Source organism: Lemur catta, chromosome 4 (assembly GCF_020740605.2).
Source record: "Lemur catta isolate mLemCat1 chromosome 4, mLemCat1.pri, whole genome shotgun sequence".
Taxonomy (NCBI): domain Eukaryota; kingdom Metazoa; phylum Chordata; class Mammalia; order Primates; family Lemuridae; genus Lemur; species Lemur catta.
This window is the reverse complement of record NC_059131.1, coordinates 18,601,918-18,628,793: the sequence shown is the minus strand read 5'-3', so window position 1 is coordinate 18,628,793 and position 26,876 is coordinate 18,601,918. Positions and strand designations below refer to the sequence as shown.

Sequence of the window (26,876 nt, the reverse complement as noted above, 5' to 3'; positions counted from 1 at the left end):
CTTCAATTTTTTTCTTTTTTCATTTTAGCAGCTTTTTTTTTTTTTTTGACGGAGTCTCACTCTGTCACCCTGGCTAGAGTTCAGTAGCATCTTCATAGCTCACTGCAACCTCAAACTCCTGGGCTCAAGCTATCCTTCTGTCTCAGCCTCTCAAGTAGCTGGGACTACAGGTGTGTGCCACCATACATGGATATTTTTCTATTTTTTGTAGAGATGGGGTCTCGCTCTTGCTCAGGCTGGTCTCAACCTCTTGGCTGTTACCGAAAGCTTGGCACTTGTTCTCAAGGCCGCATCAGAAGAATGAGAACAAGTGGTGTGAGGAAGAAGAAAAGAGAAATTTTTATTACTTTGCCAGCAAAGGAGGAGGATGGAGACTCCTGTCTAAAATGCCATTGTCCTCATAATAAGTTCTCAGTGTCAGGCAATTACTGTTCAACTACAGTTGATGATTCTGAACCCCCCCATCTCCTTACCCAGGACCTCCCTTCACCAGGTCCAGGCTGGGCCAGCTCCTGTTGCACAAATAAATGACTTACTCTGCCCCTCCCAACCACTGGCCTGAGACAGGGATGCAGGCTTTCCTTCACAAAAAGGAGTGCAGGATGTGTTAAAGAGATACAAAATATTTTTGCTGTTTTTTTCAGCCATTCCCTCTGTTACTTGGCCTCAAGTGATCCTACTGCCTTGGTCTCCCAGAGTCATTTTAGCAGTTTTTAATGAAAATTGTATATAAATTTATTCCTGTATCTTCTGGATTGCTTCTTCCTTATATTGGTCCTTTATTTGGCTTTCCATTCAAGGACCTTTTTATGGTCTTTGTCCAGTTTTAGCCTAGTGAGAACTACTTTGTTATGGTGAGCACTCACATGGACAGTTGTGCCATTAGCCTTTTCTTGCCGCACCTGTTCAATGTAGATGACATATTTCTTTCTGTAGACCTAGACTACTTTGCCAATTTGCTGACTTTTATAATGTCCTTGCACAGCCTGAACTTCATCATCCTTTTGCATGGGCATGGATCAAACATTGTGCTTCTGTCTCAGCTCTTTGGACAGAGGGAAAGACAAAATCTTGATAATGTGAGAAGGTACATTGAAATGCCTTTTACAATTTTTGCTTTGATCAGATTGAACTTCATTTTGGCCACTGCCATTTCAGTGATAGCCTCAGAAGGGAAGAGCTCAGACCTCTATTTCTTTTTTTAGGGACCACTTGTAAGAGGGTCTTACAGTGGGGGACAGAGACTGGACTCAATTCCCAGACCTCTATTTCTTAATGTGAAGGAAAGTATCATTACACTTAGAAGGGCAGAGGAGTGGGTGAAAATTGTGGAAGTGGTGATGGTGAGCGTAGGTCTCACTTTTAAGACATTTACAAGCAAGGAAAAACGGGAAAAATAAGGCCGGGCAAGGTGGTTAAGGCCTGTAATCCTAGCACTCTGGGAGGCTGAGGCGGGTGGATTGTTTGAGCTCAGGAGTTCGAGACCAGCCTGAGCAAGAGACCCCATCTCTACTAAAAAAATAGAAAGAAATTAGCTGGACAACTAAAATATATATATAGAAAAAATTAGCGGGGCATGGTGGTGCATGCCTGTAGTCCCAGCTACTCAGGAGGCTGAGACAGTAGGATTGCTTAACCCCAGGAGTTTGAGGTTGCTGTGAGCTAGGCTGATGCCACGGTACCCTAGCCTGGGCAACAGAGTGAGACTCTGTCTCAAAAAAAAAAAAAAAATTCACATATAACACACAAAATACCATCCATAATTTTATGGGAGCCATGAACTTCTGGAACCTGTCCATGGACTCCAAGTTAAGTACTGCCCTCACCTGTCTTTCCTCCCAATAGGCAGCCCAATCCTCATATTTTAGAATACAGTGGTTTGGAAGAAGCTTCTGGAAGCAGGTGGATTTAGGAGATCAGCAGGTGTTACTACATTCTTTTTACTTTACAGAGTATGAAGACATAGATAATGCAATGGAAGATGTCACATTCTGGATCTTTCAGAAGGCTGTTATGGACACTACAAATAATGGTTTCTGATGACAGACATAGCTAAATCATTCAGCAAATATTTATTGGGCACCTGATATGGGCAGACCCTGTGCCAAGGACTGGACTTGCAGAAATAAAAAGGACACCAGGCCAGCCATGGTGGCTCTCATACCTGTAATCCTAGCACTCTGGGAGACTAAGGCAGGAGAATTGCTTGAGGTCAGGAGTTCGAGACCAGCCTGAGCAAGAGTGAGACCCCCTCTCTACTAAAAATAGAAAAAAACTAGATGGGCGTGGTGGTGCATGCCTGTAGTCCCAGCTACTAGGGAGGCTGAGGCAGGAGGATTGCTTGAGCCCAGGAGTTTGAGGTTGCTGTGAGCTAGGCTGACGCCACGGCACTCTACCCAGGCAATGGAGCAATGGAGTGAGGCCCTGTCTCAAAAAAAAAAAAAAAAAAAAGGACACCATTTTTGTCCTTGATGAAATAATTCACATGTAAAAGTGTGAATGTCGTTACTTGTGGCCTTAAAAAAAAGTCATGTAGAATTAGTCTGAGTGGAGTGAGTTAGCCGAGTAGTGTGAGCTAGCCGAGTGGTTGTGTCATTGTGTCTCAGAAATTGGTAGTGCTTGCATCATGGCTGACCAACTGACTGAAGAGCAGATTGCAGAATTCAAAGAAGCTTTTTCACTATTTGATAAGGATGGTGATGGAACTATAACAGCAAAGGAACTGGGAACTGTAATGAGGTCTCTTGAGCAGAGTACTACAGAAGCAGAGTTACAGGACATGATTAATGAAGTAGATGCTGATGGTAACAGCACAATTGACTTCCCTGAATTTCTGATCATAATGGCAAGAAGAATGACAGACACAGACAGTGAAAAAGAAATTAAAGAAGCATTCCATGTGTTTGACAAGGATGGCAATGGCGATATTAGTGCAGCAGAGCTTTGCCATGTGATGACAGGCCTTGGAGAGAAGTTAACAGATGAGCAGGTTCATGAAATGATCAGGGAAGCAGATATTGATGGTGATGGTCAAGTACACTATGAAGAGTTTGTACAAATGACAGCAAAATGAAGACATTATACAGAACGTGTTAAATTTCTTTTTTTTTTCCTTTTTACTTCTATATCCAATGGCAGCAAATGTGTTAAATTTCTTTAGGAAATGATCTGCCTTTTCTTTGTAACTTATCTGTAAAAGGTTTCCCCCCACTGTCAAAAAAATATACATGTATAGTGATTAGGACTTCATTCCTTCATGTTTTCTTCCCTTATCTTACTGCCATTGTCCTGAAATCTTATTTTAGAAAATTGATTGGTAACATGCTGCATGTGGCTTAACCCGGATATATCTAGCCCTTCTGCACATCTAAACTTAGATGGAGTTGGTCAAATGAGGGAACATCTGGATTATGCCTTTTTTAAAGGTAGTTTTCTTTAGGAACTGTCAGCATGTTGTTGTTGAAGTGTGGAGTTGTAACTCTGTCTGGACTATGAACAGTCAACAACATGTACTTAAAAGTTGCACTACTGCAAAATGGGTGTATTATCCAGGTCCTTGTACACCATTTTTTTGTATTGCCGGTCCTGTACCAGAAACATTTTCTTTTATTGTTACTTGTTTTTTAAACTTTGTTTAGCTACTTACAGAAAATATGCTTATGGCGCAATTTGCCTCAAATCCATTCCAAGTTGTATATTTGTTTTCCAATAAAAAATTATAATTAAAAAAAAGGCATCTAAGTTTGATGCATTCTGGAGCGATGGAAAGGAATCTGAGCTGGCAATTTGATTTTAGGTTTTTCCACATCCCAGACTCATGAGTTTGGCAAGTCACTCAGTCTCAGTTGCCTCATATATCGAATGGGGCAAACTAGACGAGAATTGTTGCAAATCTTCAAAAAGATAAACTTTGTAGCAATAAACATAAACAAAAGACAAAACACAAGTACGAGACTTAATCAAAGTGATAGTTGCCAGGGTCACCCCTTGAGGGAAGAGGCCGCTGCTCCAGTTCTCTACAGCCACCTCGGCGCCTCACATGCGACCAGGATCCGCTCAATTTGCCTGCCTGGATGGATCAAGTTCCGCTTCCGCAGGCGGATTTTCGCTGTGGGCGTGTGCACCCAGCATCCGACGCAGGCTACAGTCGGTTCTCCCTAGCGCGCATGCTCCTGCGGGGAGGCGGAGACCGGAAGGGAGGGGGCGTGGCGAGGCGCCGCAGACCGCCGGCTCGCTCTCTCAACAGCCGTGCTCGGGAGGCGGGGGCGCGCGCGCGCTCGTTCGCGCGGCCGGCTGCGTACAGTAGTGACGGCCGCGCGGGAGCGGTCACATGACCATAGCGGCAGCCTGTACAGTAAGAACCCAATATGGCAGCGGCGGTAGCAGTGGCAACGGCAGCAGGAGGACCGGCCGCCCCATAGACCCCCCCCCGCGCACCACCCCCGCCGCTTCCTCTGCTTGGGTGCTCCTCCGGCCTGACTTCCCCTTTCTCCCACCTTTCCCAGCACCGCGGGAAAAGCAGCGCAGGGCAGAGCAGACAGGGAGGGCGGCCGGAGCCCGGACACGGGAGCCTCCCAGTCAGTTCAAGACCCGACATGAGGGAAAAGGGACGTAGGAAGAAGGGCAGGACCTGGGCGGAGGCCGCCAAGACGGTAAGGGGGAGGGAGCGAAGGGGAAGGCCGGGAGGATTTCGTTTTCTTGCCGTCCGCCAGTCGCACGGTGAAGGGAGGTGACTGGCCGAACGACCCGGCTTAGGGGGCACAAAACCGCACGGAGAGGGCGGCGGTTAGTGTCGGGGTCGAGATCCCGGTGGGAATGGAGGCGCCCGGCGGAAGGTGATCGCCGCCGGGCTGTGGCTTCTCCCAGCGTCTGCGACGAGTCCGCTTGGTGTTTTGAGGCTGTCTTTCGGGGTCATGTCGCTCTCACTCCCACTCTGAGGTAGCCCCCTCCCCGGCACCGGGTCTGTTATGCTTGCACTGTAACCGGTTCTCTTCCCTTGTGGGGCTGGAGAGCCCCCATTGGATGCAGATAGGAGAAGGCTTGTGCATGCATCCAGCCCCGGAAAGAAGAGGGGAGCGCTGGGAGCGCTGGAGCTTGGTAGAATTTACCCGTTGCAGCAGACATGCCTTCTGACCCTGGGCCCCCTGCTTATCTGGCTCCCGGTGCCGACGTGAGATCACGAGGCTTTTGTTTTTGTTTGCTGTTGGAGCTGAAAGTGCAGGAGGTGTTTAGAAACGAAGTAACAGGTGGGACTTGTAGAATTTTTTTTTCTGTTTCCGTAGAGACCTACTCTGAGCAAGGCAGCAATGCATGGTGGGACGTGTAGTTTACTCGGCCTTCACTTTTCTCTAGCTAAAGTCATGGTGGCCTAACAAAGTTGTAATTAGTGGGTAAATCAATCTTTTCCTCCTGATTTTGTTATAACGAAATTTAGTGGTAGGTTTAAAAAAATGGAATATTGAGGATTAGTGAGAACTTTCACTATGTTTTAAGAAAAAAATTAAAAGCGGTTTTGTATGTATGTAGAGATGAAACGTAAGGAGAAAGTGAGGTTCATTCCATCGTTGAGAGTGCAGCAGAAAAGTAATAGGGCATTAAACAGCAGCATTTCAGTGGTGGGAAGTGAGAGGTGTTCACCTCTTAAATGGTGAATCATGTCAGTAATACTTGGACAACATGGAGAACCCTTCTACATAAACCCTTATTATATGTCCTATGATTTATTTTTTAAATGAGATTTTTCTGAATACAAAAGTAATGATCCCGGGGGGGGGGGGATTTGGAGCATCATAGAAAAGTATAAAGAAGAAAATAAAAAATCGCGTATTTCACCCCCCATCTGTCACATATTAACATTTTGGTATATTACCATCTAGTCTTTTTTATGTCTCAAAATCTGGGTCATACTGTTTATTCAATCTTGTGCATTCGTTTTGTAAACTTTGTGCATGTGTTTTGTAAACTTTATGCAGTAGGAGGTTGGTGAATCTTCAACTCGTATTTCTATTTTAGTTGGAAATGTGAAAAAGTTAGTGCAGAAATGGTAGTTTTTATTTATTTATTGAAAATACACTTACAGTATATTTTCTTGATTGTGACTGTGCTGGTAGTTTCCCTCTAAAAGATTTAAAACTAGAAATAATTTTTTTGATGGTGAAGAGGTTGCTTCTCTACAGAAGCCTATTTTACTTTCTACTTGGTAGATACCTCAAGACTTCTTTCTGTTAATAAAAGAAGCATGGTAAATTTTAATTATAGGTAAACAGACTCCAGCTCTAATTATGTTAATTAATTTTAAGTCTCAAGAATCTTAAAAGTGCTTTTTGAATTATGATCTCTTTGGATAAAATAGTCTAATCATTGGGAGGTTGTGACAAGAAAAATTAATCTGCTTCTATTGCTTAGCTGTTACTATAATAAATTAGTATATTTGTTCATTTCATGCTCTAGCTAGCTATGTGTAAAATAGTGTATATTTTCTCCTTTTTTTTTTAAAGCCAGTCAGATTTATCACTGTGTGGGGGGAGTTGTATACCAACTTTAGTGACACTAATATTAAATGTGTAAAATAGTATTTAAAAGATGGAAAGGCTAGTTTGAGTAGTAAGAGTTCTGAGTGAGTTCCTGAGGGGACTACTGTATTAGTAGCTTTAGTAGCTTGATATTTTTATTTGATGCTGACAAATATGTAAAATCCCCAGTCTAGGTGAAAATGAATTTTTTTTAGGGGGGGCAGTCTCCTTCTGTTGCCCAGGCTAAAGTGCAGTGGCATCATTATAGGTCACTGTAGCCTCCAACTCCTGGCCTCAAGCAGTCCTCCCCCTTCAGCCTTCCAAAGTGCTAGTATTATAGGCATGAGCCACCATGACTGACCCTAAGTGAAAATGAATTTTAGAAAGAGAATAGTGATACTAAAACTTTTTTCTAGTAGCCAAAATCTAGAAAACACTCTACTCTTTTTTGGGTTGTTTTATAAACAGTGAGGAAATTAAAATAATCTAAGTGTTCAAAAGTTTTCTGCTTGTGGGAGAGATAGGTAAAAGCAGGAGGACTAGACAAAGGTACATCTGTAATATTTCAGACTGTAGAATAGAGATCAGAAAATTAGCCATTTGACAAATGAAAGTAACTTTGACCTAAATTAAGAAATGGTGTTGATATTTAGAAGATCAGGAGGACTAGGAAAAGGGGTTGTAAGGCTTAAACTTATTTCTTAGGCATTAAGATGTCAAGTGTTCTAGGAACAGAGGTTCAGCAAGGAAATAATAAAATTACTGTATTTATGAATACAGGCAGTATCTGCTTTTTTGTTTTTTGAGACAGGGTCTCACTGCATCACCCAGGCTGGTCATGAACTCCTGGGCTCAGGCAGTCCTCCTGCCTCAGCCTCCTGAGCAGCTGGGACTATAGGCATGCACTACCATGCTTAGCTATTTTAAAAATTTTTTTACAGTCAGGGTCTCAGTATATTGCCCAGACTAGTCTTGAACTCCTGGCCTCAATCGATCCTCCTGCCTCAACTTTCCGAGTAGCTGGGATTATAGGTGCAAGCCACTGTGCATGGCTAGTATCTGCTTTCATTATGGTAGCTGCATTGTGGAGCTATCCTGTTTTTGGAAGCACTACTAAAGTAGGGTTATTTTCTTTCTTTTTTTTTTTTTTTTGAAACAAAGTCTCAACTCTGTTGCCCTGAGTAGTGTCGTGGCATCAGCTTAGCTCACAGCAACCTGAAACTCCTGGGCTGAAGCTATCTTCCTGCCTCAGCCTCCCAAGTAGCTGGGATTACAGGAACATGCCACCATGCCTGTCTAGTTTTTTCTGTTTTTAATTGTCTAGCTAATTTCTTTCTACTTTTATTAGAGATGGGGTCTCTTGCTGAGGCTGGTCTTAAACACCTGAGCTCAAGTGATCTTCCTGCCTCAGCCTCCCAGAGAGCTAGAATTACAGGCATGAATCACCACGTTTGGCCAAGAGATGGGGTCTTGTTGTGTTGCCTAGACTGGAGTGCAGGGCTGTTAAAGGCGTGATCATGGCACACAACAGCTTGGAACTCTTGGGCTTAAGTGAACTACAGGTGGGCACCACCACATATGGCTTCATAATTATTATATAATAGTAAAATTATGCCAGAAGGCTGATAAAATGAACTTAAATGTATAGACTGGCTGCAATAACTAAGGACACTAGAAAGAGAGGTAATGGAGCTGGGATTTAGGTGATCTTGAATGCTCATTCACTGTACTGTACTGTCTCCTTATTGACCTTAAATTTGCCCTATCTAAACACACTAGTTATAAAAAGCATTATTCAAGTGTTTAGTTAACAGTTTCACATAGGTTTTCTTTTCTTTTCTTTTTTTTTTTTTTTGGAGACAAGGTCCAGCTCTGTTGCCCAGGCTAGAGTGCAATGGCATCATCATAGCTCACTGCAACCTCAAACTTCTGGGCTCAAGCCATCCTCCTGCCTCAGCTTCCTGAATAGCTGGGACTACAGGCGCACACCACTAGGCCTGGCTAATTTAAAAAAAATTTTTTCTGTAGGGATGAGGTGTCACCGTGTTGCCCAGGCTGGTCTTGAACTGGTCTCAAGCGATCTTCCCACCTTGGCCTCCGCAAGTGCTGGGATTAATAGGTGTGAGCTACCACACCCAGCCCAGTTTTACATGTTTTAAATTTTAAGGGCAGTAGTGATGCTGGTAATGAAATGATTTGGATGAAAGATACATAGTATAGTGTTTAGTGAAATTGATTGATTGAGACAAGGTCTCCCTGTGTCACCCAGGCTGGATTGTAGTGGTGTGATCATACTTTACTGCAGCCTTGAACTCCTGGGCTAAAGCAATCCTCCTACCTTTGCCTCTGGAATAGCTAGGACTACACACACACACCACTACCCTTAGCCAATTATTTATTTATTTATTTATTTTTATAGAAATGGAGTCTTGCCATGTTGTCCATGCTGGTCTTGAATTCCTAGCTCAAGTGAGCCTCCAGCCTTGGCCTCCCAAAATGCTAGGTGTGAGCCACTGCACCTGGCCAATGAAATTTAAATTGAAAAAGTTGTAATAAGTCAGAGATACTGAGAACCATTACATTGATTTTAGAACTGTGTTTAAAGTTAGGGTCATTAAACAAAAAATATTTGATGACACCCTGAGGATTTTAGCAGTTTTTGCAAAGCAGAACCTCAAAATAGCATAATCTTTTTTTTGTTTTGTTTTGTTTTCTTTTTGACTTTTCCCTCCTTGCCATAACTAGGGAAGCATTAAAAGACAAAATGTCCTAAAAATACAAGAGAGTGTGCATGTGTGTGATTGTAGGTGGAAGGAACAGAGGGGCAAACCTTAGAGATTGTATACTAGAGGGACCTATGGGTAACTTTGGGAGTAAAATGGTTAAAATATGAGAAATGGTTAAAATATGGGTGTTAGAAGTGAGGAGTGCAGTCTGTAGTGTGGATCTTTGGGATATGATTTGTAAATTGAAGGAAAAGTTTTTATTTTAATTCTAGATAGACTTCATCGATTAATATTATTTTGAATATACGTAGATTTTAATTTTTGTCATTTTACCTTAAGTTACTTAACTTCAGGGAATAAGGTGAAAGATGGAAAATTTCTGTTAAGAGTATAACACTGTTTGGTTAATTTGATGTAGGAAGGGTAGAAAATGGAAAATTATTGAAAAATATAAAAATATAATAAGTAGAAAAATGTTTAGAAAACATTTTTAATGCACTTTAGAAAGATTTGTTAGCTTAGAAATATTCAGTACTCTTAGCTTTTACTATAAGTAATGTTTTTTCTTAAAAAAGGAGGAGTATGGTCAGGCCTGGTTATGTCCGTTTCGATATATTGACAGGAGCAGAGTCCTTTTAAGTCTGTTTGTATTATATTTGTAGTTGTATTAGAATCTCCACAAGAGAGTGTGCAGCGTGAAAAACATTCAGCAAACTATTATTTTTATAATATAAACTATAGAAAGTAAAACTGGACAAAATCTTCCTTTGCTTGTGGAATACATAAAACTTAGAGTGAATAAGCATTGCAAACAGCATGGGCAAAAAATTGAAAAACTGCTCTGATGCATAATTTTTCAAAACAATAACTGCATATTTACATTTATGAAATTACATTCTGTGGGTCTCTTTGTCCTAGGCGACTTGATGTAACACTCTGCTTGACTGATCTTCCTTCTTCCATGTTATTGAAGTGAAGTTTCCGTGCGGTTTGCTTCTTCAGTTTTGTGTTATTAAGTTCATAATCTTTTCATCCTGTTTTTATGCCCCTGTCCTGAAAGCCCACAACCTCCTAGTTGTTTAAGGAAAAAATTAAAAGCAAAATCTTTCTTGGACATATAAATTAAAAATTTCTGTGAAGTTGCTGCTGCTCCCTCTCTCTTAGAATTCCAAGAGACATGTATTCTGTCTACTCTTGAGAGGCTGTGTAATTTTGCTGTGGGTGAAAGGACATTATTTTTTCACTACAAAAGCTGTCTGGAAGGAGGCTAGTGTGTGGAAGATGTAACTATAGGGAACTGATCAGTAACAATGTTTGTTAAAACCTGCTATCTTTGTCCTGTTTGCCAAAGAACTCTGAATGCCCGTCTATTTCTGTATTCCTTCCTTCCGAATGTCATAGAGGTTATCCTCATAGTTTATGGTGTTGTACAATTTAGCATTTTTAGTACAGTGTGATTTATTATGTTTTTAGTGTTGTTAAAAGGTTCTTGAGTGGACTAAATTTTAGGACCCTGTAAGTATGACTTAGAAACAAATATTTAATAGTATTACTTCAAATTGCTTTCTATTTGTTATATAGGCTCATTATTTTTAAAAAATGGCAAGTAGAACAAACAGAGTTAATCTTGGGTGAGTTACTATACTGTTTAAAACAAGGATTAAGTGAAAGTCTGCATACTGTAACATTAAAAATATTTAGTTACCATACTGAAATTAACTGTGGTTGATAGTTTGTTAAATATAGCTTTCTGGACTTTTTACCTTGTATATACAAAGAGATACAGCCATATATATTATATATAAAGTTCTGTAACTTTCTTTATCAATATCATGAATGTAACTTTATTTTATCAATATCTTGGATATCTTTTCATGTCATGACTTACGTATCTGCTTTATTCTTTTTAATGGCTTCTTGGTATTCCATTGTTTTTGGGTGTACCATCATTTAAAAAATCCGTCCCTGATTACTTGATGTATAGTTATTTATAGTTTTTTTCCTTTTGTAACAAATGCTTCAGTACATACATCTGGGTGTGTATGTGTATATGCAGATACATTGTGTGTGTGTGTGCATATGTGCATTTGTGTGAATGGAATTGTTAGGGTAAAGAGTATGTAAGCTGGGCAAGCTACTTGAGGCTGAAGCAGGAGGAGGGAGGATCACTTGAGCCCAGGAGTTAGAGGAGGTGGTGTGCCATGATTGTGCCTGTAAGTAGCCACTGCATTCCAGCCTGGGCAAGGTTTTTCTTTAAAAAAAAAAAGTATATAAGCTTGAACTTATGATATGTCCTTACAGATTTTTAAAACTTTGTGCCAATTTATATATTCCCTTCCAAAAATTTGAAGTTTCCAATTTTTTCCTACTTTTCTCTGTAATCTAAGGAATATATCAATTTTTAGTCTTTGCCATTTTGATATTAATATATTAGCAAAGCATTTCTTTGATTATTTTGTTCAGTAGAACTTGATCAACATGTTCTATGTCTGTGCAGTCCATTGCGGTAACCACTACTCATGTATGAACATTGAGTACCTAAAATATGGCTTTGTGACTAGGGAACTGAATTTTAAATTTTATTTAATGTTAATTACTTTGAATTTATGTATTTAATTTTTTGAGATAGAGTCTTGCTCTGTTGCCTAGGCTAGAGTGCCATGGCATCAGCCTAGCTCACAGCAACCTCAAACTCCTGGGCTCAAGTGATCCTCCTGCCTCATCCTCCCAAGTAACTGGGACTAGAGGCGAATGCCCCCATGCCTGGCCATTTTTTTTCTATTTTTAGTAGAGACGGGGTGGTCTCGCTCTTGCTCAGGCTGGTCCTGAACTCTTGACTTCAAGTCATCCTGCACCCTTGGCCTCCCAAAGTGCTAGGATTACAGGCATGAGCCACGCACATGGCCATACTTTGAGTTTAAATAGCCACATTTGGCTAGTGGCTACCATTATTGGACAGTACAGATGTAAAGTAACTTCCTGTGCGTATTGACTATTTGTAATTTTTTCAGTAAACTTGTCTGTTTAGATATTTTGCCCCTTTTTTCCTTGCTTCTTGATCTTTTTCATACTAATATTTGAGAGTGCTTTGCAGATAAAGGAGATTAGCACTTTGTCATGTGTGTTGTAGATCTATTCCCCAGTTTTGTCTTTTGACTTGTTTTATGGAGGTTTTTGTTCCTACCCAGACATTTTTTAATGTTAATATTAATATAAACAAACTTATCAGTATTTACCTTTTATTCTTTCCAGGTTTTGGGTCCTGTTATGAAAGGTTTTCCCCACTCAAAGATTGTAAATTAAGTGCTTTTAAATAATGGTAGCCCTGAAGGCATATCTTCCTTAAATAAAATAACATGTTTTATTGTGGACAAGTAGGAGAAAATTCTGTTTATATACCCTTTAGACTGTGCTTCTTAAAGGCAGAAGCTTTCTTTTAAAAATTTCTGCCTGCAGAGCTTAACTCAGTTTCTTGCATAGGAGTGTTAAACTTTTTTATTTTTTTTGTACCTATCTTAAATTGGAGATAAAAGAGAAGACATTGTTCTCACTTTTAAGAGAGCATAATTTAATAAAGCTAGTCAACTATATTAAGTATTATTTGCCACGAAAACTGATTATCTCTCTTTATGAAAGAAAATTATTCCAAGATACACCAGAGTATCTGCTTCCAAAGACTCTTTTCAGTTACATTTGGTCATTGGGAAATCTCTGTGATAATTCTTACTTCTGACCTTGCTTGACAGGGCTTAAATTGGTTAATGGTAAATACACATGTACTTGGTCTTGGGCATTAGAGGTCACTGTAAAACTTTTTAATTATAGTGTCCTCTGAGTAAATTGATCCATCTTTTGGCAAAATTATGTCATGAATGACTTTTCATTTGAAAATTCTTTGGCTACTGACATTAAATAGCAGTTGATACTATGTTTGGAATGGACTTTTGTTGGGGTCCACAGCTTGGGATGGCCCACATCATCTTGAATCTTTAACTCACTGATGTTTGAATTATTCAATAGCTGGTTTGGCCATATTCAGTTTCAAATAAGTGTTCAATTGTGTTAATGACTTATTTCTAAATAGTAACAGAACATTTTAAATGTGTTGCTATTGATTTATAGTGACTAGTTTCCTATCAGAGAGATACTGACACATTTTGTAAGAAATGGATGCACCCGTGAAATAAAGTGTTATGAAAAGTTTTCTCTTTTGTCTATATTTTGTGTTTGTGTGAAAATGTAAAAAATGCACGGATTACAAGATAAATAGAAGAATAATTTTCATGTGTATCCTTAATAACGCATGAAAGAAATGATGAGAAAAGAAAGGACTATTTTTAATAGCAACTTGGGAATAGACTTAACAATAAATGTGTAGACCCTATTAAAGAAAACTACAGGCTGGGCATGGTGGCTCACACCTGTAATCCTAGCACTCTGGGAGGCTGAGGCTGGAGGATCGCTTGAGGTCAGGAGTTCGAAACCAGCCTAAGCAAGAGCGAAACCCCATCTCTACTAAAAATAGAAAGAAATGATTTGGACAGCTAAAAAAATGTACATATAAAAAAAAATTAGCCGGGCATGGTGGCGCATGCCTGTAGTCCCAGCTACTCAGAAGGCTGAGGCGGAAGAATTGCGTAAGCCCAGGAGTTTGAGGTTGCTGTGAGCTAGGCTGACGCCACGGCACTGTAGCCCGGGCAACAGAGTGAAACTTTGTCTCAAAAAAAAATTAGATGGTGGTTAAGACTGTGGACTTTAAATCACACAAATATGGATTTGATCTTGGCTTTACCATTTATTTTGTTAGCTAGGACAAGTTATTTAAACCAATGCTCAAACATTAATGTGCATAGGACTCATGTGGGCATCTTGTTATAATGCAGATTTTGATTCAGTAGGTCTGTGGTGTTGTCAGAGATTTTTCATTTCTAACACCGTTCCCAGGTGATGCTAGTGCTGTGGTCCAAGGGCTACATTTGGAGTTGTAAAGCTTTATACTTTCTAAGCTGTCGTAATTTCCCCAACTTTAAAGTGGAGATAATAATAAAACTAACCATTTGGGATGTTAAGTGATGAGGTGAAAATGTATGAAAAGTTCTTTGTACAATGCCTGGCATATTGTAAGCACTGTTAATATTTCTGAAAAATTAGCCAGGCGCAGTGCCTCACACCTGTAGTCCCAGCTACTCGGGAGGCTGAGGCAGGAGGATGGCTTGAGCCCAGGAATCTGAGGTTGCTGTCAGCTAGGCTGGTGCCATGGCACTCGCCTGGGCAACAGAGTGAGACTGTCTCCAAAACAATAGATAAAAAATAATAAAATAAAATGATAGTTCTGAAAAATTAATAAATGTGGGTCATTTTTTGTTTCTGCATGGGAAAACCAAATATTTTAAAGATGTTGTTAACATATAAGTGCAGAGATTTGAGACAGTTCTAATCTAAAGCCCTTTAACCTTAGGGACACCTCATTTTGCTGCTTGTTTCCCAGGGTCAGTGTGGAATCACACAGACTTAAACTAGCTGTCTTCAGGAGATTCTATACAAAATTCCCACTCTCTGACTTATACCTCAATTGTAGACATCTCTATCCTATATCTACCCCTGGTTTGTGCAAATAAAGTCAACTCCCCTTCTTCCCCCTCCCCCATTTTAGTAATGATGTTTGGATATGAATCTAACTGTATTTTCTTATGTACTTAAAATTAATTGATTTTGGTCATGAGTAATAATAAAATACTGTTTTCATCTTTTCTTCTACTTTTGAACTTAAAAGAGTGTGTTTTGGTGTCAGCTGCAAATCCATTTATTCCCCTCCATTTATGTTTATTGAATACGTAACTACTTGCTCTGTGTTATGTTGGAGCTTATAGGAAACACAGAAAACCCACTGTTTTTTTCCTCTAGAAGTTGACACTATAATAGAAGGTATACTAATGATTTATCTTAGAGATAATGATTTATAGAAGTTTTATGTTTTTGATTACTACTAGTAGTACCCTTTTGTCTACTCTGCCTTTAGTGGGTTATTACTGATATTTATGTATTTTTTAAAAAAGTATGTTGCCATGCCTTTAAAAAATATATTGCTGAGTGCGGTGGTGTCACCTGTAGTCCTGGCTACTTGGGAGGCTGAGGCAGGAGGATAGGTTGAACTCAGGATTTCCAGACCAGTCTGAGCAACATAAGACCCTGGGTCTTATAAAAGCAAAACAAAACAAAACTATGTATCTATATCTATATATATCTTGTGGGAATTTAGTTTTAGTAGGCAGAATTCTAAGAAGGCCCCAAGATTCCCATCCATATAACCCCCTTCCCTTGAGTATGGGTAGAACCTATGATTACAGTGGGATTTAACTCCTGTTGTTCAGTTACAACCACAAAGATGAAGGATTTTGCAGTGGTAATTACAGTTGCCCCTTGAACAACACAAGTTTGAACTGCGTGGATCCACTTAGAGGCGGATTTTTTTTTTAAATAAATACAGTTGGCCCTCCATATCAGTGGGTTCTGCATCCATATCGAAACATGAATGGAAAATACAGCATTCTCTGGATGTGAAACCTGCATATACAGAAGCTGACTTTTCAGACTTTACACATTTGCGGGTTCCACAGAGCCCTGACTTCAGGACTTAATTATGCATGGATTTTGGTATCCACTGGTGGTCCTGGAACCAATCCCCCATGGATACCAAGGGATGACTATACTTTGACTTTAAGCAAAAGGCTGATCCTGATTATTAGGTAAGTCCTTTCAGACAGGATCTAGAGGTCAGAGAGAAGAGGAATTTGAAACAAGAGAGAGTCTCTTTCTGGTATTGAAAAGAAGCAAACAATCATGTTGTGAATTGCCTGTGGAGAAGACCATGTGGCAAGGAATGGCAGGCAGCCTCTAGGGCTGAGTGACTCCTGGCTAAGAGCCAGCAGGAAAACAGAGCCTCATTCCTACAACCAAAAGGGACTGAAATCTGCCAACAACTAGTGAGCTTGGAAGAGGACACTCCAAGTCTCAGATGAGTTCACACTCAGCTGACACTTCATGATTTCAGCCTAGCGAAAGCCTGAGTAGAAGATCCAGCTAACCTTTGCCTAGAATCTTGACATACAGAAACTGTAAGATAAGCTTGTATTGTTTTACTCTAAGTTTGATAATAAAACTTATAATCACAAATTTGTTTTGTGATTTATGAAGCTGCATATTAACTAACTAATAGTAATACCAAAATTTGGGATGGTGGTACAGCAGGGTTGTTCTCAGAGGTTTGACTTGGGTATTCAGGGATGATGGATAAACATTTACAGGTGAATAGAAGGTAAAGGAATTCCAGGCAGAGAAAAGATTGAAAAATGCAGAGTGTGTTTAATGTAATTTACCTTTGAGTATTGCAGTTTGCCTTTGAACATTGTGAAGTGTAATGGAAGATAAAGCCAGAAAAAGTACGTAGGGGCCAATGTGGAGGGCTGTAGAAGTTGGGCTGACAAAGTATTTTTATTTTAGGAGTAATAGAGAATTTTTATGCAAGAGATAATATTGTATCTGTGATTTAAGCAGATTGGGCCATTTGTGGAATTTATTAAAGGACCAGAAAGGCTGTTGAGAGGGGATATAAATTTCTTTTCCTGTCCTTCAAAATTTTCTCATTTCAGGCCGGACGCGGTGGCTCATGCCTGTAATCCTGGCACTCTGGGAGGCCGAGGCTGGAGGAGTTCGAGACCAGCCTGAGCAAGAGTGAGACCGTATCTCTACTAAAAATAGAAAGAAATGATCTGGACAGCTAAAAATATATATAGAAAAAATTAGCCAGGCATGGTGGCACATGCGTGTAGTCCCAGCTACTCAGGAGGCTGAGGCAGAAGGGTTGCTTAAGCCCAGGAGTTTGAGGTTGCTGTGAGCAAGGCTGATGCCACAGCACTCTAGCCTGGGCTGATGCCATGACTCTCTAGCCTGGGCAATAGAGTGAGACTCTGTGTCGAAAAAAAAAAAAAAAAAAATTTTTTTTTTCTCATTTCATACCTTTTTTACCTATGCTTATCCTACTTGCAGCTTTCCAGCAGAAGCCTTTGCCTAAGTTCTGCCAGCTTCCTGAAGTTTTCACACACGAAAGAAGTGCTGGAACGCGCTTGGACATGACAAAATCCAACCATTCTTGAAGGAAAAACAAAGCAAAACTCTTTTCCCCAGTTATTGTAGCTCTTGTTGATTTTCCTTTTCTTTGAATTTCTGTAGCACTGTTTTTCCCTACCATTGTCTTCTGAACTGTTGTCTTTTGGGTTGGTTCAGGTGGTAGAATCAATCAGGGCTATGTATTGGTACAATATACCATTCATATTGTATTCTTTGTGAATACTGCTTCCTGGAGTTATATACCACAGTGGCTCTGGGAGTCATGATACCTCTTGTGAAAGCACCATTAAATATTGATATGTTTCTGACAAAAATAAAAGACATTTTTGCCAGGAGAAAACCTGTTATTGGTTTGGAATATTAAAGTCATACCTTGAGAATGATGTAAGGGACAATAAGGGCAAATGTTTCCCAGTGTTTTATTTAGCATCGGATTGCTTCATATATATTTCCCAGATCTGTTTTCTAGCAGATAAGATGTAGCAAATGACAAAGGTTTAATGCAAATGTTTCTCAAACTAGATTTCTTTTTTTTTTTTTTTTGAGACAGAGTCTCACTTTATTGCCCGGGCTAGAGTGAGTGCCGTGGCATCAGCCTAGCTCACAGCAACCTCAGACTCCTGGGCTTAAGCGATCCTACTGCCTCAGCCTCCCGAGTAGCTGGGACTACAGGCATGAGCCACCATGCCCGGCTAATTTTTTTGTATATATATTTTTAGTTGGCCAGATAATTTCTTTCTATTTTTAGTAGAGACGGGGTCTCACTCTTGCTCAGGCTGGTCTCGAACTCCTGACCTCGAGCGATCCACCCACCTCGGCCTCCCAGAGCTAGGATTACAGGCGTGAGCCACTGCGCCCGGCCCCCTTAGATTTCTTATAGACCTCCTACCAGGAATTTGTAGATTAATTCAAGCAGTTCTGAAGATTGTCTGTGAATTTAAGTTTGTGTGTGTGTGTGTGTGTGTTCTTTTTTTTTTGAGACAGAATCTCACTCCGTTTTCCCAGGCTAGAGTGCCGCGAGGTCAGCCTAGCTCACAGCAACCTCAAACTCCTGGGCTCAAGTGATCGTCCTGCCTCAGCCTCCCGAGTAGCTGGGACTACAGGCATGCGCCACCATGCCCAGCTAATTTTTTTCTATATATTTTTAGTTGTCCAGCTAATTTCTTGCTCTTGCTCAGGCTGGTCTTGAACTCCTGAGCTCAAACGATCTGCCTGCCTTGGCCTCCCAAGAGAAGTTTTATGTTTTAATGCTAATCTTAAAAGTTGTATATTTGTGACATGCCTTGTGATTTGGGTGTTCATATTTGATGGAGTGGGCAGACAGTAAGGAAATGATGCATTTGTACTAAGGGAAGGTCACAGCTGTTATCATGGTGCATTAATGGAATGAAGGTTTCACCATAGTTTGAATAAGAAAATGTGGGCACGTATTGCGTACGCAAGCACATCTCAGAAGGTCTCATGCAGTAGCAACCAAGACATGGTGATATAGTTAAAAGTAGGGGTATTTTAATTTTTACTTAAAACAGAAGTTCATTGTTTTATATTTGTATTTAAATTGTAGATTTATTTTTATAGTTGTGTAAGAGTGATAAGGATAAGAGGTTTATAACGGGCAAAATATAAAATGTTATAATTTAAAGTTAACACAGGAACAGTGTGAGCCCTGAGATTTTTTCTTTTAAATATTAATAAAGTTTGAGATACACTACTTTAACTAGATATTTTCTGTGATTTGGTAAAAGATTACCATGTGTACAAGAAACTAAATCTAACTTTTCAAAGCCTGTTCTTCATTTTGTATTTCATTTTTCGTTCTTTTGTCAAAATGTAGAAACCTAGAATCATCCTCTGTGTTTTTAAGGTCACCTGCCACTGAAAGTCTTACGGATTTTTGAAATCTATTTCCTTGGTTCCATTTGCATTCCCCTGCCTTAGCTATTGTAGTTTGCCAAACCAGATTTCATTGTGTACGTGTTAAAGCCCCCTCCAATCCATCTGTCCTTTGTTGTTAGAATAAACTTTTAAAAATGTGAGTCTCGTTGTGATCTTTTGTGATGTTTCTTTTCTTAGTTTTTTGCTAACTCCTTCTCACCTGCCAGTAAGGTGAATTCCAGGGTTATAGCCTGATATTAAAAGCATTTTATTATGATCTTGCCCTTACCTCTCTGTTCAGTTTTCTCTTTGACTATTTCTTCCCTTGTGCCTGATAATTTGTTAGTAATAGATGGTTCTTGAAACATGCCATTTCATCTGGTCATGCCTGTTTTATTGTTTACTTTTTCTGGAATTCCTGCACCTGTTTTCACTTGTTAAGTTCACTTCTGTTTTTATTTTAAATTCCAAATGAGAATTCGTCTCCAGATAAGTTAGTTAATTTTTGCTCTGAGCTTATTTTGTATTTTTTTATTTGGTTGCATTTTATTGTGTTGTAGTATATTTATCTTCTCTACTAAAATAAGAGCTTTTTTGAGGGCTAGAATTGATATCTTTTTAAAATTTTATTTTTTATCCCTAGCATCCTTCATGCAGTCAGTACCTGGCACATAATAGGCATTTAATACTTGTCAGATTAATTTGAAATGTATTTTGTGACTGATTCCCCCCCCTTTGTGGCACAGAGTATTTGTATCTTTTAGCCTTAATATATTAAACAGAGGTATTAAGTGATTGGAGAATGGAATCAGGAATTGTATGTATCATATATACTTGTGTAATTGTTGTCCTCGTACATCCATTGTCAAGCTGCCTCGTTCTCTTGTGCCTTAAAACACTATAATTTCTTTTCTTTTTCTTCCTTCCTTCTCTCCTCCCCTCCTCTCCCCTCCCCTCCCCTCTCTTTTCTTTTCTTTCCTTTTCTCTCTCTCTCTCTCTCTCTCCCCCCTTTCTCTTTCTTCTCTCTCTTCTCTTTCTTTCTTTCCTTTTTTTTTTCTGAGAGTCTTGGTTCATTGCTCCAGCTAAAGTGCAGTGGCCTCATGATAGCTCACTGCAACCTCAAACTCCTGGGCTCAAATGATCTTCTGCCTTAGCCTCCTGAGTAGCTGAGACTATGGGCATATGCCACCATGCCTGGCTAATTTTTTCGATTTTTTTGTAGAAACAGGATCTCACTCTTGCTCAGGCTGGTCTCAAACTCCTGACCTCAAATGATTCCCCCCACCCCTTGGCCTCCCAGAGTGCTAGGATTACAGGTGTTAGATACTGTGCCTGGCCAACACTATAATTTCTAAATGGCTTTGGTTGGCTTTGTGTCAGTTTTAGATATTTTCTTAATCTATATGTAATCAAACATTTTTTCAGTGCTCCTTCTTGTTAATGACCTAGATAAGGTTTTATACTTTATAGATTTACTTCACGTTAGTGTTTGGAAAACTTGGTTCTAAGTTAAGATTAATGTATTATTTTTTCACTCTATTAATATTTAGATTTAAAAGAAATATATTTTAGTTATAAGAATATGTAACAGGTTTCCCCCATTTCACAAATTTCATGAATTTTTTATATTATAGGGAAAATGTGACATTAAATTAATTGGAAAATAGACGAAAAAATCAGTCATTCTACCATCTGAAATAATACAATACTTTGAATTCTGATCTTCTTCCCTAATCTGCCTGCTATCATTTACTTTGTTGGATTTGATTCACTGGATTTTGTTGAAGATTTTTCATCTATGTTCATAAGATAGAATGGTCTGTAGTTTTCTATTTTAATGTTGGCCTCATAGAATGAATTAGTAAGTACAGATGTTCCTTGATGTATGATGGGATTACATCCTAATAAACCTATCCTAAATTGAAAGTAATCCTAATTTGAAAATGCATGGTCGACTGGGAGTTCTCTGCTACTGTCCAGCATCGTGAGAGAAGTAACAGTTTCTATTGAATGTATGTGACTTTCGTAACATTATAAAATTGGAAAAATTTTAAGTCAAACCATTGTAAAATTGAAGACTGTTTGTATTCCTTCTGTCTTTTGGAAGACATTGTAGAGAATTGGTATAATTTCCTTCCTAAATGTTTGGTAGAATTCACCAGTGAACCCATGTGGGCCTGGTGCTGTCTGTTTTGGAAGGTTATTAATAATTCAATTTCTTTAATAGGTACGGACTTATTCAGATTGTCTATTTTTTCTTGTGTGAGTTTTGTCAGATTGTGTCTTTCAAGGAATTGGTCCATAGGTTATCAAATATCTAGGCACAGAATTGTTCAAAACATTCCCTTATCCTTTTTATGCTCATGAGGTCTATAGTGGTGTTCCCTCTTTAATTTCTGAAACTGCTAACTTGTGTCTTCTCTCTTTTTCCTTAGTTAGCCCAGCTAGAGGCTTATCCATTTTATTGATCTTTTCAAAGAACAGCTTTTGGGTTTGTTGGCTTTGCTGTACTGATTTCCTGTTTTTAATTTCATTGATTTCTCCTCTAACTTTTATTCTTTCTTTGCTTGCTTTGGATTTAATTTGCTTTTTTCCCCCCCTAGTTTCCTAAGATGGAAGCTTAGATAATTGATTTTAGATCTTTCTTTTCTAGTACATGCATTCAGTCTCTAAATTTCCCTCTAAGCACTACTTTTTTTTCCATTTTTTTTTTTGGATGGTGTCTGTCTCCCCCCGTGTTGTCCAGGCTGGTCTTGAACTCCTGGGCTCAGGTGATCCTCCTGCCTCTGCCTCCCAAGTAACTGGGACCAAAGGTGTGCGCTACTTTAGATAAATACTACTTTTACTGTATCCCACAAATTTTGATAAGTTGTATTTTTCTTTTCATTTAGTTTGAAATATTTTTAAATTTCTCTTGAGATTTCTTCTTTGTCCCATGCATTGTTTAGAAGTATACTGTTTAGTTTCCAGGTATTTTGGGATTTTCCAGTTATCTTTCTCTACTGATTTCTAATTTACTTCCATTGTTGTCTGAGAACAGACATTATATGCTTTCTGTTGTTTTAATTTTGTTAATGTGTGTTTTATAGCCCAGAATGTGGTCTATCTTGGTGAATATTCTCTGTGAACTTGAAAAGAATCCAGAGTCCTCAGCTGCTCTCTGCAGTCTGCTCAGGTTTTATAGCTACATTTAGCAGGAGTGACAGAGTAGAATATGCTTAGTCCATCTTTCCTAGAATTGGAACTCATCTTTATAATATGGGGAATTATCTTTGCAAAGTTGAGAGATATAGTTACTTACAATTTGCATTTTTTTTTCTAGGCATAATTTTTTTTTTAATTTCAAAATATTGTGAGGATACAAATGTTTTTGTTACGTGGATATACTGTATAATGCTGAAGTCAGGGCTTTCGGTGTACCTGCCACCAGGACAGTGTTCATTACCCCTCACCCCTCTCCCACCCTCCCCCCTTCTTAGTTTCCAGTGTCCTGCAAGTCTCTTTGTGCCTGTGTATACCATTGTTTCTCTCCCACTTAATAGTGAGAACATGTGGAGTTTGTGAGTTTGTTATTCTTTTTTTTTTTTTTACACCCCCCCCAAGTTTGTTTTTCTATTCCTGAGATACTTCACTTAGGATAATGGTCACTAGTTTCATCCAAATTGCTGCAAGTAACATTATTTCATTCCTTTTTATGGCTGAGTAGTACTCGATGGTACACATTTTACCACATTTGCTTTATCCACTCATAAATTGATGGGGTACCTAGGTTGATTCCATATCTTTGCACTTGTGAATTGTGCTGCGATAAACATTCTAGTGCAGGTGTTTTTTTGATAAAATGATTTCTTTTCCTTTGGGTAGATACTCAGTAGTGGGATTTCTGGATCGAATGGTAGGTCTACTTTTAGCTCTTTGAGGAATCTCCATACTGTTTTTTATAGAGGTTGTACAAGTTTGCAGTCCCACCAACAGTGTGTAAGTGTTCCTTTTTCTCTGTATCAATGCTAGCATCTGTTGGTTTTTGACTTTTTAATAATGGCCATTCTGACAGCGGTAAGGTGGTACCTCTTTGTGGTTTTAATTTGCATTTCCCTGATAATTAGTGATGTTGAACATTTTTCATGTTTGTTGGCTATAATTGCGTCTTGATACATTGCTTTATTCAAGGTATATACCAATTTATAACCACCAGCAATGTATGAGATCATTAGTTTTGTCATGTAGTAGATACATTTTAAGGCTAACACTTTTTTTTTCCAAATTTTTTTTAGAGACAGGATCTCATTCTGTTGCCCAGGCTGGAGTACAATGGTGTGATCGTAGCTTATGCTAGCAGCCTCAAACTCTTGGGCTCAAGCGATCCTCCTGTATAACTGGGACTACAGGCGTATGCCACCATGGCTGGCTGATTTTTCTATCTTCTGTAGAGATGGGGGGTCTCACTGTGTTGCTCAGGCTGGTCTTGAACCCCTGGCCTCAAGCTATCTTCCCATCTTGGCCTTCTAAAGTGCTGGGATTACAGGCATGAGCCACTGTGTCCAGCCCAAGACTAACATTTTTTGCCCGAAGTGATGAAAGATAGCTTAGAAAAGTTCACCTATAATTAAATATTATTGCCTTACATTTTTAGAAAAATTTGAAATGTGAGTAATTAAACATATTTTAGCCTGAAGTTTTTCATATGAAATGCAGGCTTCTACCTGTGTTCACTTTATTTGTTGCTGTTTCCTCCCTTTACCAGTTCCCCCCCTTTTTTTTTTTTTTGGAGACACAGTCTTGTTTTGTTGCCTGGGCTAGAGTGCTGTGGTGTCAGCCTAGCTCACAGCAACCTCAAACTCCTGGGCTTAAGCAATCCTTCTGCCTCAGCCTCCCGAGTAGCTGGGACTACAGGCATGCACCACCATGCCCGGCTAATTTTTCTATATATTTTTAATTGTCCAGATAATTTCTTTCTATTTTTAGTAGAGACAGGATCTCGCTCTTGCTCAGGCTGATCTCGAACTCCTGACCTTGAGTAATCCTCCCAGACTGGCCTCCCGGAGTGCTAGGATTACAGGTGTGAGCCACCGCGCCTGGGCCAGTTTCCCTCTTAATAGTAGATTTTGTTTTTTTAACATTTTCCTTTGGGAGGTAGACAAAATGGAAGTGAGGAAGACACAGCTGCAGTATGGGAAAAGAAGGCACCAAACTGGTGTACTCTGGGTTGGGGTGCAGAGAGCATTTTCTTCTGAGGCCTTTTTCCTTAAAGTGTAAGAGATTTAGGCAGAGACCAGAGGAGATAGTATTATTATAAATATTGTCAATTTTTAAAAGTCAGGTCTTTAGGTTTATAAACTAACAGAGGAAGCAGTTCTTTGGTGAATGTCTTAGGTTGGCTTAGGATAGGATCAATTTGCAAACTGTAAGTCTCCATATCATATCTTTGGAGATTGGTTACCTGGAATATTTATTTTTATTTATAAATTAAAAAAAAAGTTTTGAGATGAGAGTCTCAATATTATCATCTAGGCAGGTCTCAAGCTCCTGGGCTCAAGTAATCCTCCTGCCTCAGCCTCCTGAGTAGCTGGAACTACAGGCACACATCACTACGCCTGGCTAAGGCACATTTAATTTAGTTAAATAAAGATTTATTGAGTACTTACCATATGCTAGGCACTGTTCTAGGATCTGTGGATGTAGCAGTGAACAAATGAGGAAAAGAAAATCCCTATCTGCATGGAATTTAACAGACTTGTAGGTGGGAATGAAAGACAGACAACATTGTAAATAAATAAATTACAGTACATAGTATGTTAGCATTAAGTGCTATGGAGAAAAATAAAGCTGGTTGACTGGGGAATACCAGGCTGATGTTGGACTAGTTTGAAATTTTAATTGAACAATTAGGGAAGGTTTCACTGAGAAGTTGACATTTGATTAAACATTTGAAGGAGATGAAGCTTTGCATATACCCAGGGAAAGAGCAAAGACTCTGTCTAGGCTGGAATGTCCCTGTGTTGGTCTAGGAATGATGGGGAGGCTAGTGTAGCTGGAGTGACTGAGGAGGAAAGATGTAGGAGATGAAGTCAGGGAGGTAATATGTTCATTCCTAGGGCCAACTTCTGTTCCCTGGAATTCTTGGTGGATTTTACTTTCTTTCCATTTCAATTTACTCTCTAGCTCCTGTCATGCTGAATCTCTTACCTAGATAACTAATGATCTTCTGGAATGATACTGGATTGGCATTGTTCTGTGGAAGATAGTTTATATGGGCTATCATCCTTCCTGTCTGTGGCTGGGAATAGCCAAGCCTTAAACTGTAAAATCTGTGAAGTTCCTCAAGGGTTTTGGGAAAACCATGACTGGGACTACAGCCTGTGCTTTTTTTCTATTTTTAGTAGAAATAGGATCTCTGCTCTTGCTCAGGCTAGTCTCAAACTCCTGACCTCAAGCATTCCTCCTGCCTCAGCCTCCCAGAGTGGTAGGATTACAGGTGTGAGCCACCGCGCCCAGTCTTTATTTTAAATCATAACACAGCCATTATTCAGAGTATATCAGCTTCCTCATTGTTTAATGTTCTTCATGATTTGTTTCTTTTTTTAAAAATTTTTTTATTTTAAAAAGTTTTTGTAGAGATGGGGTCTTGTTATTGCTGAGGCTGGTTTTAAACTTCTGGCCTCAAGCAGTCCTGCTGCCTTGGCCTCCCAAAGTGCTAAGATTATAGATGTGAGCTACTGCACCCGGTGGTTATATGTGTTTCTCTAGCAGTTTATTTCTGTTTGTATTGGGCAACTACGATCTACATGTCTGTTGGATCAATTTTTGTTGAACTTATGCCTGGATTTCCTTCTGATGGGATAATATTAATAGTTTTACTATTAAAATATTTAACACCTACCATGTAGTTAGTTGAAGTAATGCTATGAAAATCATACTAAAACCTGATTAAGAATAGGGCAGAAAAAGACTAATTTTACTAAGCATACGTATGTATGAGTTGAAAATCCAGCAATGTAATAAAACAATACACCATGATTAATCGGAGTTTCTTTCAGGAATGCAAAGCTAATTTTTTATTAGGAAAGTATTAATTAATTCATGAAATTACTATGTCAAAGATAAAAACTAGATGTAGAGATAGGTACATATAGTTTATCCTAGCTACCCAGATAAGAATTTTATTTCTTAGACCCTCTTGTGTCTAGATGATGCCAAGTGACTATTTTTGTAGTAGAATGTGAGCAGAAGCAAAAGTAATGTGTGTGACTTCCTGGCTAAGGTATTTAAGAATAGGATGTGCTTTCACCATGTGTTCTTTTTTCAGAGATGCAGAGAACTCCATAGTGAATCATGTTAGAAAGAGCCCTGTCTTGTCTCGTCTCGTCTAGTCTCATCTCATCTCTCTCCTCTCTCTCCTCTTCTCAGCAGGGTCTCATTCTGTTACCCCAGCTAGAATGCAGTGGTGTCATCATAGCTCAGTGCAGCCTCAAGCTCCTCAAGTGATCCTCCTGCTTCAGCCTCCACAGTAGCTGGGACTATAGACATGTGCTCCCAACACCTGGCTAATTTTTTCTATTTTTTGGAAAGATGGGGTGTCGCTCAGGCTGGTTTCAAACTCCTGACCTGAAGCGTTCCTCCTGCCTCCATCTCCCAA

The 26,876-nt window shown here is 39.3% G+C and overlaps 2 protein-coding genes and 1 pseudogene across 4 annotated transcripts in view; 2 read left to right on the top strand and 1 right to left on the bottom strand.

The window, feature by feature from the left end:
• Positions 1–735: 735 nt before the first annotated feature.
• On the bottom strand, positions 736–1,861 carry LOC123637418 (annotated as a pseudogene).
• A 750-nt stretch (positions 1,862–2,611) lies between these two features.
• LOC123636681 (calmodulin-alpha-like) lies at positions 2,612–3,073 on the top strand. The gene has a single exon (XM_045549196.1). It carries the CDS (start codon positions 2,627–2,629, stop codon positions 3,071–3,073), a length of 447 nt encoding a protein of 148 aa, XP_045405152.1. The 5' UTR covers positions 2,612–2,626.
• Positions 3,074–4,299: 1,226 nt separating this feature from the next.
• ASXL2 (ASXL transcriptional regulator 2) overlaps positions 4,300–26,876 on the top strand; it is a 126,741-nt gene continuing 104,164 nt past the window's right edge. The window contains exon 1 of one of the 3 annotated variants that reach the window (XM_045549192.1): positions 4,300–4,652. In XM_045549192.1, the coding sequence (XP_045405148.1) occupies positions 4,596–4,652 (57 nt within the window). In that variant the 5' untranslated portion in view covers positions 4,300–4,595. The remainder of the gene's footprint in view (positions 4,653–26,876) is intronic. The other 2 variants (XM_045549193.1, XM_045549194.1) reach the window with 2 other exon arrangements.